The sequence below is a fragment of the Martes martes genome (assembly GCF_963455335.1).
Source record: "Martes martes genome assembly, chromosome: 6".
NCBI classification, from domain to species: domain Eukaryota; kingdom Metazoa; phylum Chordata; class Mammalia; order Carnivora; family Mustelidae; genus Martes; species Martes martes.
The window spans coordinates 45,668,271-45,684,379 of record NC_137893.1 but is presented as its reverse complement, the minus strand read 5'-3'; the positions used below and the strand labels follow the sequence as shown (position 1 = coordinate 45,684,379).

Sequence of the window (16,109 nt, the reverse complement as noted above, 5' to 3'; positions counted from 1 at the left end):
TTTAGTGTTTAGTAAATGTACCTTGAAGCATTAGTATATTTTGATATGTGTAGGAGTTTTAAACCATGGTATGGTTTTAATTATTTCACAAAGTAGTAACCAGTTGAGAAACTTGATATTTAATGTTTCTAGATTATTGGCCCCTGGAGTTCCTTAATCAGTTTGAAACTTTGTTATTTCTGGATAGTTTTCTTATATAGATTCATGGTCCATTATTGAGTTTTGAGCCTGATTTTAAAATGTGTCAGTATTTCCACTAAATTTTTTATAGTTTCTGTCTCTGTGATGAAATTTTCCTTGTTAAATGTCATCCACATTTTCTACTAGACTTTTTAAAAGATATTAATTATAGTTATTTTAACATCCCTGTGTAATAGTTCTAACATATACACCACCTTAAAGTCTGGTTGTGTTACTGTTTCTCTCTCTCTCTTTTTTCTTTAAGATTTTATTTATTTATCTGACAGACAGAGATCACAAGTAGGCAGAGAGGCAGGCAGAGAGAGAGGGTGGAGCAGGCTCCCTGCGGAGCAGAGAGCCTGATGCGGGGCTTGATCCCAGGACCCTGGGATCATGACCTGAGCCGAAGGCAGAGGCTTTAACCCACTGAGCCACCCAGGCACCCTGTTTTTCTCTCTTGACAATGGGTTCTTGTCTTTTTTTTTTCCCTGTGTGACTTGTCATGTCTGATTGAATGTCCCACATTGCATAATGTGCACAGTAGAACCTGAGGTATTTACACTTAGAAGCGAGTACACTTTTTCTGGCAGACAATTCAATTGAGTCAGTCTGGGTAGCAGTTGAGCTGGTTTGGGGGTTTATTGTTACCGTTGTTACCATCAGTATACCACAGACTTCAAATTCCTCCAGAGCAGGTTGCTACTAGGCTTGTTTGTTGTGTGGGTCCTGCAGTAGTAGGACTTTCTCCTTGTTCCTGTTGCACTCTTAGCCAACAGCCTGCCTGACTGCCTGTGTAGGGGCAGCTCCCTCCGTGCTCCTGGATGCTCTTGCTTGTTACTTGGTGTAAGACTTGTGGTTGAGGCAGAAGGGTTTGTGCAATTTTCTTATTTGAACCTCCGGCTCAGGTGGGTTCTATGCACTTGAGCCCCAGGGGCTGAACTCTTTTCAGTGCTTGTGTCAGTTCCCCAGTGGACATTCTCTTCTGCCTCATCCTCGGCACAAGATCTAGAACGCAGACATGTTTTTTGCCTCTGCCCAACCTCCCCCTCTCCTGACAGCGGAGCTTTGCCTTCTATCAGTAGGGTTGGAGGGGGAGGACAGGGCAGAGGGAGAAGACTGTAAGCAATTGCCCTGCCTCCCTTCCAGCGCTAGAAGACCTCCATTTTGTATCAGCCCGGAGCCCAGAGCCCGGGAGGCTTTGGGTGCCTCCCCCAGTGTTTATCTTGCATTTGCCTAGTGTCAGACCAGAGCACAGGGGGATGTGTTGTTTCCTTCCCTTTCCAGCAGCAACTAACTTCTTCCTGGTATCAGTGTAGGAACTCAAGGATGAGAGGCTTTACTGTACCTTCCCAGCAAATGGATAACTTTTGCTGGGTTTCATTCTGAAGCATGGGTGAATTTCTTGCTTCTGCCCCACCAGTAGCTGATAATTTGGGCAGTCCGAAAGAGTATATTGACTTCTTGGTACTCCTGCTCTACCCGCAAATCTTGGAGCAGGCATTATACACCAGTACCAACTGAATCATTTCTCAGACCTGCCCTGCTCGTACGTCTCATGAGCATCTCATGAGGTGGGAAAGTGTGACAAAGAAATTTGTGAGTGGGTGGGTACAGAAGCCTGTTTCTGAGGCCTTCAGGGTTCTAAAATAGCATCAGTGCACATTTGGCCCTTAAAGAGTGTGATAAAATTTCAGTTGTTTTATAGCAATGTCTCTTTTTCCTGTGCTCTATCAAAGATGAAACAACTCATGTGTCCCATCTCCTCAGACCAGCTTATCATTCCGGATTTTAGATTATTTGTTGCCTTATGACCTTGTATGCTCCATTCCTTGATGGGCTCAAAAACTTATGGTTTTTATGGATTGTCTGGCTTTTTCTTTCCTTTTTTTTTTTCTTTTAAGATTTTATTTATTTATTTGAGAGAGAGAAACAGAGAGAGCACAAGCAGGGAGCAGGGGCAGAGGGAGAGGGACAAGCAGACTCTCCAGTGACCGCAGAGCCCGATGTGGGGCTCAAGGTGGGGCTCATCCCGGGATCCTAAGATCATGACCTGAGCCAAAGTCAGATGCTTAACCAACTGAGCTACTCGAGCACTCCTGGTTTTTCTTTTGGTTAAAGGTAGGAACACATTTTTCTTGATATAATCTTTGCACCTGACTTATTTTGGAAAATAAGAAATAATCCAAAACACATTTGCTCCCCTTCCTCCCAAGTAATTAACAGCAGTGCAGTCAAGTGCTGGTTGGTAGCTGTCGGTGGTAGACCTAAGGCATGGCAGACAGAGGGAAATGATCTCATGGAATAGGGCAAACTAATTTTTAGAGAGAGGGTGTCTCGCTTAATATTGACATAAACTGTAAATCGACACTAAGTGTATAGTAAATGTGGCTATTGCTAATGGTGTTTGGTCATTGTTCTCCCTAGGAGAGGTTTGTGAATTTTTTTCAAAATATTTAGAGTGTAACTGATCCCTCAGGCTGTTTGTTGGTTAATTTTTAATGCTTTTATTGATCAATTTCCTTTTAAATCAATTTCGTAGTTAAATGTCAGGGCTGTTTTTGTGATATGAATGTCACATAAGATTATCTTTGATAATTATGCCCTGTTGATGTTCTGAAGTGTATAGAGGACTTTGTCACATCCTATTTAAATTTTCCCATGCAGACTGAGGCATTCAGTTCTGATCATCTTAGCTCTTTTGTAAATTGGACTCACCATCACTGAAGTTGTTTGGTGGAGTTAGAAGCTCCCAGTTATATTCAGGACAGTTGTTACCTCGCTCTTTTCTAGTTTCTGTGAGGCAGTGCTGGTCTCATTTTTCATATTTCTTTTTCTTTTTAAAATTGTACACCAGAGGTCCACAATTTAAGTTGCTTAGATACTAATCTTAATTTTAGAGGGCTTTTCTTTAAATGTCTGTCCTTTTATTTTGAGAGTGATGAACCAGAGAGCTAAATGGAAGTTCCACGTGTGTGGGCAGAACTCTTTCATGCATGGGTTTGGCTGCACTGGCAGGTGTCCCCAGCCGACTGTATACAAGCAGTCTTTTGGGCTGGAATTCCCTCCCCCACCCCCAGTCATCTGCAGATAAGTGTTCTGAAGGTTATCTGGGATGGAAGCTGCTGGGATGGTGGTGGTAGGACGTGGATCTTAATGTTGTGACTTTTGCTTCTGGTTTTTAGTTCAAACCTCTCCCCCACTCCCAAGTGTGTTTCCTTTGGTGTAATGTTTCTTTGGTTCATCCTCTCTAAAGAATAATCGTACACTTCTTGCAGGGTAGGGAAGGGGCTGCTTGCTTGGTATTTAGGATAGGGAAGGCAATATTAGGCTTGTATTGCTGCTTCTATTGAATTCGAGATCTTCCTGCCCCCTAACCTGGAATCCCTGATCCTTACACTTGGTGGTGGTGGTGGTGGGGGGGGGGGGTGTTCTATTGCACACATTGGCTTTTGGAGATTCCCCTCCACCTTACACAGGCTTTATTTTCACCTTTCTTCGTTCTGCTAAGTATATTATCACTCATCCATTTGGCTTCAGGCTTCTAAAACCTTATTGCTGTCATCTCCTCTTCTGCTTTCTGTGTCTTTTTGGTTTTAAGTGTTATCTATCCTTTCCAGTCATTTTAGAAGCTTTTCAGGAGTGTAAGAGACAAATGAATGCTTTTAATCCTGAAATCCTAAGGTACTCTACTATACAACACCTAGCTGGGTACAGTATTAGCTCAAGTAAACTGGTTAAAGTTAAGGATATATATAGATATCTCTAGAACAATCATTTTAAAAATAATGAGAGGAAGTATAGCAAAAAAGTCAATAGATAAAATGAAATCCTAAAAAAATACTGTGTTAACCCCAAAGAAGGCAGGGATAGAGACACGGATAGAAAACTTGGAAGAAGAAAAAGAAAATTTGAGGGTAAGGATGAAGACTGATAAAATGGTAGCTCTAAATTCAGCCACATCAATAATTAAGTGTAAATGGAACAGTCATTTGAATTGAAAGATAGAGATTGTGTGTTTATGTGTATCAAGACCTAACTATATGATGGCTAGAAGGGATACACTGTATTTATTTGTTTTGTTTGTTTATTTTGCAGCATTTTATATAATTATTTGTCTTTGGTTTCACATTCCCAGTCAAAACACTGGTTTCCAAAATTACTTAGGTCAATTCCTTTTCTTTCTTTCTTTTTTTTAATTGAAGTGTAATTACATACAGTGTTACATTGTTTCAGATCTATAATGATTCAGCAGTTCTGTGTATTACTCAGTGCTCAACGCTATATGTGTACTCTTAATCCCCTTTATCTATCACCCATCCTCTAACCCACCTCCTCTCTGGCAACCACCAGTTAATTCTCGTATTTAAGAGTCAGGGTTTTTTCTTTGTTCATTTGATTTGTTTCTTAAATTCCAAGTATTAGTGAAATCATATGGTATTTGTCTGTCTGTCTGATTTATTTCACTTAGCATAATACCCTCTAGGTTCATCCATGTTGTTGCAAGTGGCAAGATCTCATTCTTTTGTGTGTGTGTGTGTGTGTGTGTGGCTAATATACCAATGTGTATATGTACCACGTCTTATCTATTCATCAATTGATGAACTCTAATGCTGCTTTCATATCTTGGCTATTTAAATAATGCTGTAATAAGCATAAGGGTGCATGTATCTTTTCAAATTAGTGTTTTTGTTTACTTTGGGTAAATACCCAATAGTGGAATTACTGGATTATATGGTATTCCTACTTTTAATTTTTTTTTTTGAGGAACCTTCCTACTGTTTCCCAGAGTGCTACACCAATTTGTATTCCCACCAACAGTACATGAGGGTTCCTTTTTCTTACATCCTTGCCAACACTTGTTATTTTTTGTGTTTTTTATGTTAGCCATTCTGACCAGTATGAGATGATTTCTTTCTTTCTTTTTTTATATTTTTTTTAGGTGATTTCTTATTGTAGTTTAGCTTTGCATTTTTCTAACGATGAGTGATGTTGAGCATGTTTTCATGTGTCTGTTGGCCATTTGTGTGTCTTTGTAGAAATGTCTATTTAGGTGCTCTGTAGAAAGGATACACTTTAAATATAAATACACAGATAGGTTGAAAGTATATGTATAGGAAAATGTATACTATCTAGACAGTAAGTCTAACAAGGTTGGCCTATATTAATATTGGTTAAAGTGTATTACCAAAGACAAAGAATGTTACTAGAGATAAAAACATTTCGTAACGTTAAGAGTTCATTATGAAGACTGTTCATGCTTTATAACAAAGCTTCAAAATATATGAAGCAAACATTGATAGTATTGAAAAGTAGAATTAAAATCCACAGTTATTGTTGCATATTTTAACACCGTCTCTCAGCAGTTGATAGAACTAGATAAGTATCAGTAGACTTAAAATTAAAATACTGTGCTATTTCTTTAGTGAACACAAGATGGCAAGGTGGTCACAGTACTTACAAAAATGGATCTGTACATTTGAATGCAGAGAAATATTGCTATGACTTTATTATGTGAACACACCTTTTCCTTCATTGACTTTAGAGCCAACAAAATCAACAGTGGTTCAGCTCTTAATCTTATACACTTGTGGAAGAAAGATTTTTAAAAAGGCAGATGACATCTTATCTAGTTAGTATTACTACAAAAATGTGGCCTTGTTCCACCCACCAAAAGACTTTTAAGCTCCCTTAGGAAGCTCTGGATCATGCTTTGAGACTCTCTGATGTAAAATAGAACAAAGAAAATGTCAAATTATCCATGGGGGTGTGACCTCGAACCATGGGGATGCAGTTCAGTCCCTAGTTCAGTGGGCTATTATGGTTCACATGTGGTTACCTATCCTGAAAAACTGTGGGAGCCTCATCTGGGAGATAGATTAATAGGTATAACTGTCACTTGAGGCTTACATTGTGGTGTTAGATGTGGGGCTGGGGTTAAGAATGAGTTGGAGCTTGTTGCAATCCAGTTGTTAGTTCAGTTATCTGAGGTAAGTGATTCAGGTTCTGTAGGTGGGAAAAGACTTTTTTTGTCTATGGGAAGTTGGAGTGGTGACTAGAAAAGAGTGCTCTGAAATTGGAAGCTTCCCACATTGCTGCTGAGAATAGAAAACATTCTGGCAGTTCCTCAAAAAGTTAAACATAAATTGTATATGACCCAGCAGATTTACTCCTATGTATATACTCAAAAGAAATAAAAATATGTGTCCACACAAAAATGTATACATGAATGTTCATAGCAGCATTATTTGTAATAACCCCAAAGTGGAAACAACTTAAATGTCAGTGAACAGAGGAACAGGTAGACAAAGTGGGCTCTATCCATACATGGAATATTATTCAGCCATAAGAAGGAATGAGGTATGGACACATGCTACAACATGGATGAACCTTGAAAATATTATACTAAGTGAAAGAAGACAGACAAAAGACCCTATATTGTCTGCTTCCATTTATATGAAATGCCCCAAATTTGCAAGTCTCAAAAGACAGAATGCAGGGCCAGGAAGGCTGGTAGGAATGCTGCCTGAAGGAGGTTTCTACATATTGTTAAATCATATTATCTGTTGCATGGTCAGTGACCCCTATATAGGGACTCATGTTTCCTCACAATATCAATGTCAAAAACTCAAAGGGCTTTCTCCTTTTTAAAGAAGTAAGGAGTCTCCTTTTGTTTGTTTGTTTCTTTTTAATAATTTTTAAGATCAGGCAATGCAACCAGTATTACTAGTGTCTCTTTTTAGCCTTGGCTTCTAGGAAGTTCAGGATGACATTTAATGCTCAATTGTAGTAACATTGTTAGTTGGGTTAGGTGACTAGTATATTTTCTTTTACACATTTTGTTGTGGGTTTTTTAAAAATTTTATATACAAATATTTCATTGTGTAACAGCTAGAGTTTAAATTACAATCAATATAAAAAGTTTATGTGAAAAACTAGGGGCAGCATTTACCAAGAAGGAAGAGTTCTGTCTGTGAAAAACGGCAACATTAGTTTTTAGGTATAAAAATGATATTGATCCTTAAACTGTTAGTCTTTAAATAAGCAGTGAGCTCCTAGACACTGGTACTATTCAAGCAGATGCTGAAAAATGGTCTCTCTGTAGATCTTATTGAGGTAAGTCCTGTATTGGATCAGAAATCAGACTCAAAATTACCTTTAGAGCTCTCCCAATCTTGAGACTCGTTCTTTTTTTTTTTTTTTTAAAGATTTTATTTATTTATTTGAGAAAGAATGACAGTGAGAGAGGGCATGAGGGGAGAAGGTCAGAGGGCGAAGCAGACTCCCCATGGAGCTGGGAGCCCGATGTGGGACTCGATCCTGGGACTCTAGGATCATGACCTGAGCCAAAAGCAGTCGTTCAACCAACTGAGCCACCCAGGCACCCCCAATCTTGAGACTCTTTCATTCTGTGATTACATTAGCTGTATAAGTTTCTGGTAATACAAAGCACTAAGTGGTAATTTTAAAGTGAGTAATTTTTATTCTAAGAACTTATTTGAGAGCTCAGAGTTCTAGCTATGTAACACAAGAGATTATTAGAGTGAAAGTACTAGAACAGGTACTACCAGTACATTGCCTAAAGAACTCAGTGTAGCTGTTTTTCTGAATGTGTGTCTTCGGTTGCACTGCAGCTCAGCTAGGATGAATTAGCTAGAAAATGTACTCCTGAATATTGCCAGGGCATTTAAAAAATGATGTCTTTTAAACCTTAGAGTAGATGTTCTTAATAAAACTGTTGTATTTTAATTTTAATAAGTTATTTTTTATCTTTTTTTTTCAGTTACACTGAGAGATACTTAACATATAACACTTTATAAGTTTAGGGTGTACAACATTGTGATTGGTATGTCTGTATATTTTGAAATTAACTTGCTCTTCTTAACAGTACTCAGTCAATCCTTGTTATCTACTCCTGGTTAGAGTTTTAAAAATAACATACAAAACAAAAAATAAAATATCAGGTTGGGTAGATAAGATGGATGGATGGGTGGGTGGGAGGGTGGGTGGATAGTTAGGTCGATCGATTGATCGGTCAGTAGATGTTCTCCCTAACTCCCCCTCTGCAAATGAAGGTGACCCATGTAAATGATCTAAAAGTACCTGTTGGTCTGTGACCAGAGGATCTTGGTCATAGCAGTTTTGTGCCATTCAAGGTTGGTGTTTTATGAGTATCTTCCTGCCCGTTTTTGTTCTTAATGTCATTATTAGGATTTAGGTTGTGCAGAATCTATTAATAGCCTAGCTTTAAGTTGAGATTATGCCTGTGGGTCCTTAAACACCATGTATTTTTATTTAATGGGAAGTCGGTTCTATAAATCTGCCATACTTGAGCAACTAGAGCTATAGGAAGAAGTTAATTGTGTCATCACAAAATTTAGGAAGTTGCAAGCAAAATTAGTTTCAAAAAACAGGTGGTAAGAATCCATAGGGGGCTAGAGGCTTATATGAAAGAAATTACTGCCTAAAAACCAAGTATAGTACAAAAAGAATACAACCAAGCATGAAAGAAAATCATAAAGTTAGATTCTTTGCATTTGTTTTCTTCTGCCACATTGAAGTTTTAGTATTAGGAAATGCTTTTGAAAAGGGAAAAGGAAGGAGATAAGATAGAGGAGAAAAAAAAAGAGAAGAAAGAGCCCTCTGCACCAGAGGAAAAACATCAGTTGCATTTTGGGAGCTCCGTCTCATAATAAACAGCTACAAACACTGCCAAGTGTGGTTGGCTCTAATATTCCTTGGACTGAGACACTAACATTCTCAATTCCTTACAGTGAGGGATTTTATAGGCATTCCTAGGTTTGTACATTTGAATAGCATGGAAGCTGTTCAGGTCTGGAGTGAGACTATGAGAGGATAAGGGTCAATCTAAAGGATTGAGAGGTCAAAGAGAGCACATGTGAGATGTTCTAGGTTTTATATGCTGATTATGGATAACTGGCAAAGCTCCATTTATCCTTCTGCCAGTTGCTGAAACATATGAATTTCTGTCACAGAAGGTTCATGATTGTGTGTTGTAGGTTTCATGTTCTTGAGAAACTCTAGTTGAGGTTTGGTTGCCGAGAAAGTTTGAAATTCCAAGTAAGGCATTCTGTCATAAAAACAAAACAAAACAAAATAAAACAAAACAAAAAAGAAAACCTATAGGGAATAATTCTGATCCTAATCATTACCTCTGGCATTTGTGGTCTGTGGATTTTAAGCAATAAACAGTAGGAAAAATTCCTTCCAAATTTGGTAGAGATGGTGGATAGGGAAGAAGAAAGGAGAGAACTCTAGCAGTCATTTTGGTTTTTTTTTCTCAGACTTATTTGGAGGACTGCTAAAAGAGATTTTGTGAATTTACTTCTTTTTGTTGCCTAAGTTGCTTTTAAGCCATCTTATAAAGGAATCTACCTAGTTGGTTATTCTCTAAAATTAAACTTATGGAAAAACTACAATACATTTTTGGGGCTGAAATCCAATCTCTTCTTTCGTCCCAAGACTATCATATAGGATGAAAATTTTAAGTTACCTAAAGTTATTTAAATTCATGGAGGTCATAATATAAAGAGGGAATAGTCCTAGATATAAGAAAACCAGTTATTCTCATTGTACTCTTGAGATGTCTTCAGGGCTGGATTTGTCTACTGTCTAGTTTTTCAAGTGAAGTATTAAAAAGTAACTCATTTCCTTGGGAAGGCTATTAATTGAATGAATTTTCCTCCATTTGTTGTTCCTTTTTTTTTTTTTTTTTTTTAGATAAAGATATATTTAAATGTATGAACAGATGAGATAAATGTTTGGAGAAGATAAAAGCATTATTAAGATCCCAACAATAGGGGCGCCTGGGTGACTCAGTTGGTTGAGCTGCTGCCCTTGGCTCAGGTCATGATCCCAGGGTCCTGGGATCCAGTCCCACATTTGGCTCCTTGCTCAGCTGGGAGCCTGCTCTCCCCTCTGCCTGCCACTCCCCCTACTCATTCTTTCTCCCTATCTCTCTCTTTCTGAGAAATAAATAAAATCTTAAAAAAAAAAAAAGAAAAAGACCTCAACAAGAATCTTTGTTCCTTGGACAGCTTCAGGGAAGGATTGTGCTTGTTTTCTCAGAGCGTATCTCAGTGGCCCGGTCACCCTTGCTTGCCCAGCGGTCGCTGAGATGATCAGACACATGGGTGACAGTTTGATTCTTTCTCATCAGATTTTCCTACCAAGGCTGTAGAGAAGGATGGAGTAGAGAGAGAGAACTTTTGAAAATCATAAACAGTGTTTCATTATTCCTTTGTGTTAGGAGGCAGTTCTCTTTAGGTTTTATAGATAACCTGCACATCTTATAAGCAGGGGCAGTCTTTTTGGGGATGTTGGCATAGTAAACAACTTTGCATAGTAGAATTCGAGACTCCTGCTAGAGTATAGAGGACAGGCTTGCCTACTGTTTAGTATAATAAAGATAATGTCTCCCCCAGAACAGAGGGCACATGTACTTCCTGTTCATTATAAAAGATTCAACTTTCCTAAACTCAGACTTCCCTTCCTGTCGTACAGCACATTTGTGCACAGGTATTATCTGGCCCTCTTCACATAGGTATGTAGGAATTGGGTTCCGAGAACTCATGCACATGCTGATATTGTAGCTACTGCTTGTGATGTGTGTAGTAAATTACCCTTTATGTCTGACGGTTTCTGACCAGGACCCATGAAACTGGCAGGCTAATTTGTTAACTTGTGAGTCTGGTGAAATCTTAGACCTTTGATGTACTTAACTGCTTTGAAATAATAATGATTTGTTAAATAGAATGTATTTGAAAAGATTTATTGAAACTTACACTTCTAGTTTGTACAACTTTTACGAAGTTCATTTAGGATATTATTTCCCCTTATTTGGATAGGTTTTGTTTATAATGTCAGCCCATATATGGAGTATCATCCTGGTGGAGAAGATGAGCTAATGAGAGCAGCAGGATCCGATGGCACTGACCTCTTTGATCAGGTAAGGTGGTGAAGGTAACCCTAGTATCACAGGGGAAAAGTTCTCTTAGATTTAACAGTGTGATTGTTGTAGAAAAAAAGAAAATAGTTGCACAACTCTCACATGTGTTGGCTTGAATTTTGAAAGGTAGGAAGATGCTCGTAAGTAACAACTGTTTGTTTAATTTGCCTTTGAATGATTTTACTAAAATTTTAGAGCTGGTTTCAAATCTCTGTCTGGGCATCTGCTCTTAAGTGCTTGCTCTCTCCTCTGCTTGCAGCTGTTTAATCAGTTTGGATTGATTTTGATGATGATGATTATTGGGTCATGGGAGGCAGTAATGGTTAGAAGAAAAAACAAGAAATTTAGCTTCTCTGCACTCAGTTTTTTCTCCTTTGGGGAATGTTAAGTAACTGGCCTGTCTTGCTATACTGAGTCTGCATATCATGTAGAAAGTTAGATGATTAATGAATAGAAAATCTATTTCTATTAATATATGTAATTTATAATATACATATATACATATATATGTAACATACATATATTTACGTATATAAATTATACATATTAATAGAAATAGATTATATATAATAGAAATATATATAATTTATATGTTATAAAATTCATAATATATATTTTATATAATTTATATATTCATATAATATAATATATATTTTATATTTTATATATTTTATATGTAATAAAATATGTAGTATATATTTTATTACATATAAAATATATATTATATATAATTTATAAGATAAAATCTATTTCTAGAGTGGTAGCAGAAATTCTGTATGTATATTTCAAAAGATATTTATATTAGTCATCTTTTCCCTTATATTTCCCCTTACATTTACTAAAAACAAATACTAGCTTTTGTACTATTTGAAAGTTACATAGATGAAACATACATATGTAACATATATATATATGTAACATAGTAACATACATATGTTAACTACTGTCAGTTGGCTGAACTGTTATTTTGAAACAACAATCTTGAGAATAGAACTTTGCCTTTGTCTCACATAAGCTTTACTTTGTATTTTAATGATGATGATCCATGTTGTGGTACTGGGATTTTACCATTAAGATAGTGAAATGAGATTGGGTTATTTTTAAAGTCGACTTCTTTTTTTTTTTTTTAAGATTATTTATTAGAGAGAGAGAGAGAGAGAGAGAGCGTGCACATGAGTGGATAGAGGGGCAGAGGGAGAGAATCCTCAAGCTGACTCTGCTGAGCACAGACCCTGACACAGGTCTGTATCTCATGATCCTGAGGTCATGACCTAAGCTGAAACCAAGAGTCAGATGCTCAACTGACTGAGCCACCTACGTACCCTGAGTTGACTCCTGAACAAATATAATTTGATATCTGTCCCTCCTACCTTCTTATCTATTTTAGAATTTATTTTTTGACCAGGTTGCCAGAAATAAAGTTTGTTTTATATTTAAATGTACTAAAGTGCATCTACTTAAATAGCAGAATTCCATTTGCTATTCATGTTCTTCATGGGTTGGAGGAAAGTCGTGTTTGGCCATTGGTCATAATAGCATTCCCCTTGGGAGGTTTTTATCACTGATTTAAGGCAAATTCCCATTGTCATTTGTTATTTGTTATTGTCTAGCAATGCAAGCTAAGTAGAAAAGTTTAGGAACATTTGTGTGAAAAATTGTCTGCCATACCTTTTTCTTATATCTGTTCTGTAACCTAGATTTTACGGGAAACAATTCTTTTGGAAAAGTGTATTCAGCCTCAGGAGGTTGCAGAGGTGATCTCAGTTGTGAGGTTATATGGACGTTACTTATTTAAGTAAACCTTATTTAAGTTTTGGAGAAGTCACAAGAACTGCTGTACTGTTAAATTCTTTAGCAGTTTAAACAGTATGTTAGTAATCAGATTGCTGCATTCCCCTTGCCTTTAACAGGACCAGTGATGTTTATTTAAGTCTTTACTTACCACAGAAGTAAACAACTTTATATTCTAGAAACTGTGGGCAAGCTTCTTGTATCCTTAAATATTTAAGTATTCAGGACTAGTATTTGAGTTGTACAACAAATATTAAATTATCTTTACACTGTCAGATTTCTGTCTCTACTTTGGATCGTGCTTCTGACCTCGTGTTTTTATTTCCAAATGCCTGATGGGCAGTTTGATTACCCGTAGGCACTTAGTCGTTTTGCCTTCAAATTATATCAACGCATCTTCTTCCCTTTTATTCCTCCACTGTTTCCTGTTTCTGGTAACGGGGACTTGAAGCCACTTGAATAATCTTTGCCTTCCTCATTGTGCACCAATATCCAGTCACTGGCGAAATCCTGTGATGCTTTCTTTAAACATTACATCCTTTTCTCTCTTCCCACTGCCTTAGATGAAGTCATCATCACCTTCTCTGGCCCTACTATTTTAATACTGTCCTGATCCTTTGCCTTCAGTACCAATGTAAATAACATGACAGCTGGATGAGTGTTGTTTAAGACAGTCATCTTAGCACCTCATTCTACAGATCTTCAGATGCGCACCATTGACAGTGGGATGAATTGAAAGTCCTTAGTGTAGCATTTGAGGCCTTAAAAGACTGTATTAAGGCAAATATTCTCAACACGCATTTTGCTTTGAGCAAACTGAAGTGCTTTGAGCAAATCACTAGTTTCATGATTCACAAACCTCATACTTTTGCCTCCTTGAGTATGTTTCTCCTTCTTTTTATCTGCAAAATTCTACCCAGTGCTATAGCCCTAGGGATATTGCTTTACATGTCTTTGGATGTTCTATAAATATTTGATAAATGAAATTTTAATTTCTATTAATATATGAGTGCCCATTTATAATCATATAGTATGTATTTGCTATTTTAGTATGTATTTATTTACTTAGAAGCGTACACAAAGATTCGTATGTCAGTGTTATTTGACCTGATTGTTTTACTGATGATCTAATATTTTATTGAATAAGGTATTAGTTTTCCTTTACTGGTCTTTTATAGTTGGACTCTAGATTATTTCCAGTATTTTGCTAATATAAATACTGCTATGATAAATATCCTGGTACCCACATCTTTGTGTATATGTGAATATTTTAGTGAAAGAGCTTTTAATTTTTTTTTTAGGCTTTTAATGTATATTGAGAAGGTGTCCTCCAGGGGGTATTTAAATTTAATTCCTACTGGTGAGTCTGGCAACAAATACTGTCAGCTGTTTTCTTTGAAGTGACAGTCTCAGTCTGTTCCTTTTCGAGAAAATGTCTGTCAGATACACAAGTCTGAATAACCAGTTTGTTTATCAGTCTTTTTCTTTCTTTTACATATAAACAGACTTCTGAGACAAAAGTTCGTTCAGTGTTTGCAAATCAAATAATTACTTCGGTATTTTTCTCAAGGTGACCATCTTACTTTGAGCAGAAATATTTTTGAGAACTTCTCATTTTGTCAACAAGACCTGTACTCAAGCATTGAGATTTAAGAAAATTAATCATTTTTCTACCTCATGAAAGATTTTTTTTAAAGTAGGCTCCATGTGCAGCATGGAGCCCAATGCAGGGCTTGAAGTCATGACCCTGAGATCAAGACCTGAGCTGAGATCCAGGGTTGGACACTCAACCGACTGAGCCATCCAGGTGCCCCTTCATGAAGGAGATTTTTAAATGAAATCAATCCCCTATGACCCTCATGGGTATGTGATGGTGAAGAATATAAAGACTGAAAACGCTGCCCTGATTCTTGCCAGCATCCAAGCAGTTTCACCCACCATTGCTTTTTCCACATCAGTGCAAGCGTCAACAGCAGCGAAAAAGACAAATACCATCTCAGTATTATTATGAATCTAATTGAGACCTCATGGATATCTGAAAGGGTGCCAAGAACCTCCAGAGATCTGCAGACAACACTTAGAGAACATTGTTCTGAGGAATCCCTTTGTATGCTGCCTTCCTCTTGCTCCTTTATTGGCTAATTGAATCCTGCTTCTTAATTTTCCAGAGCAGTCAATGTAAGAATGGTTAGTTGGGCCGCAAATAAAATTAGAGCATCTCATGGAGTTAGAGTCAGGTTGCTTTTCTTTCATTTATATCCCATACCAGGTTCATCGTTGGGTCAATTACGAATCCATGCTGAAAGAATGCCTGGTTGGCAGAATGGCCATTAAGCCTGCTATTCCTAAAGGTAAGCGGTCCCGGTGTTAACCTGGCGGTGACATGTGACACGCATGTACTTTTTTTTTTTTTTTTTTTACTTAGATTTCAACAGACAGTTTTAAATAAATTGCAGTATTATTCTTATTTTTCACTGGCCTCTCGATCTAGTGACTGTAAAGATTGTACTTTAGTTCTTTAGAATGAAGCAATGACTTTATCTTAATTTTGACCTGTTTTGAGAAAACAGTCCTAGTGTGAGGAATGAGCATTATATGGAAGTAAACCAACTTTATTTACTCTTTAGATAGTTTTCATTAGTCTCTTATTCTGTTGTTACATAGATTAGCCAGGACATTTCATTAGAGTTGATTTTTAGACTTGTTTTTTATAATTTTGCTTTCTGAATATGCAGTATATTCACATGACTCAGTCAGAAAATATATCAAGTTATACAGTGAATTTTTTTTCCTTCCAAAATTTGTCTCCCATTTGCCTTGAACCTTCTCCCTCCTTTAGTATGGAAAACCCATATTCTGATTTTAAGCTGCTTTTAAAATACACCGATTTCTTCTCCTTACCTTCTGAACCTGACTCTATAATCTGTATGGTGTTGGAGATCCCCTCTTTACCTCCCAAGCTTATTTCAGAAGAGCACTCTCTGAAAGTTTTAGACATGCAGTAGGAATAGCAGAATTGTCTTGCTTGATTCTTTACTGTGGAAGAAATGGTAGTTTTCTTTTGAATAACTCCTGACTTTGACACTCAAATTAGAAGTAAATTGGCTTGTTTGACTTGAGTCTTCTGTTTATTAGTTCAGTGAGTTTTATAATTCAAGACCTTGTTGCCAGA

At 37.0% G+C, this 16,109-nt stretch overlaps 1 protein-coding gene across 1 annotated transcript in view; it reads left to right on the top strand.

Moving 5' to 3' along the window:
• The window catches only part of CYB5R4 (cytochrome b5 reductase 4), an 85,757-nt gene that overhangs the window by 12,123 nt on the left and 57,525 nt on the right, over positions 1-16,109 (top strand). The window contains exons 3-4 of the mRNA XM_080805608.1: positions 11,046-11,146; positions 15,207-15,288. Coding sequence (XP_080661734.1) covers positions 11,046-11,146; positions 15,207-15,288 — 183 coding nt within the window. The remainder of the gene's footprint in view (positions 1-11,045; positions 11,147-15,206; positions 15,289-16,109) is intronic.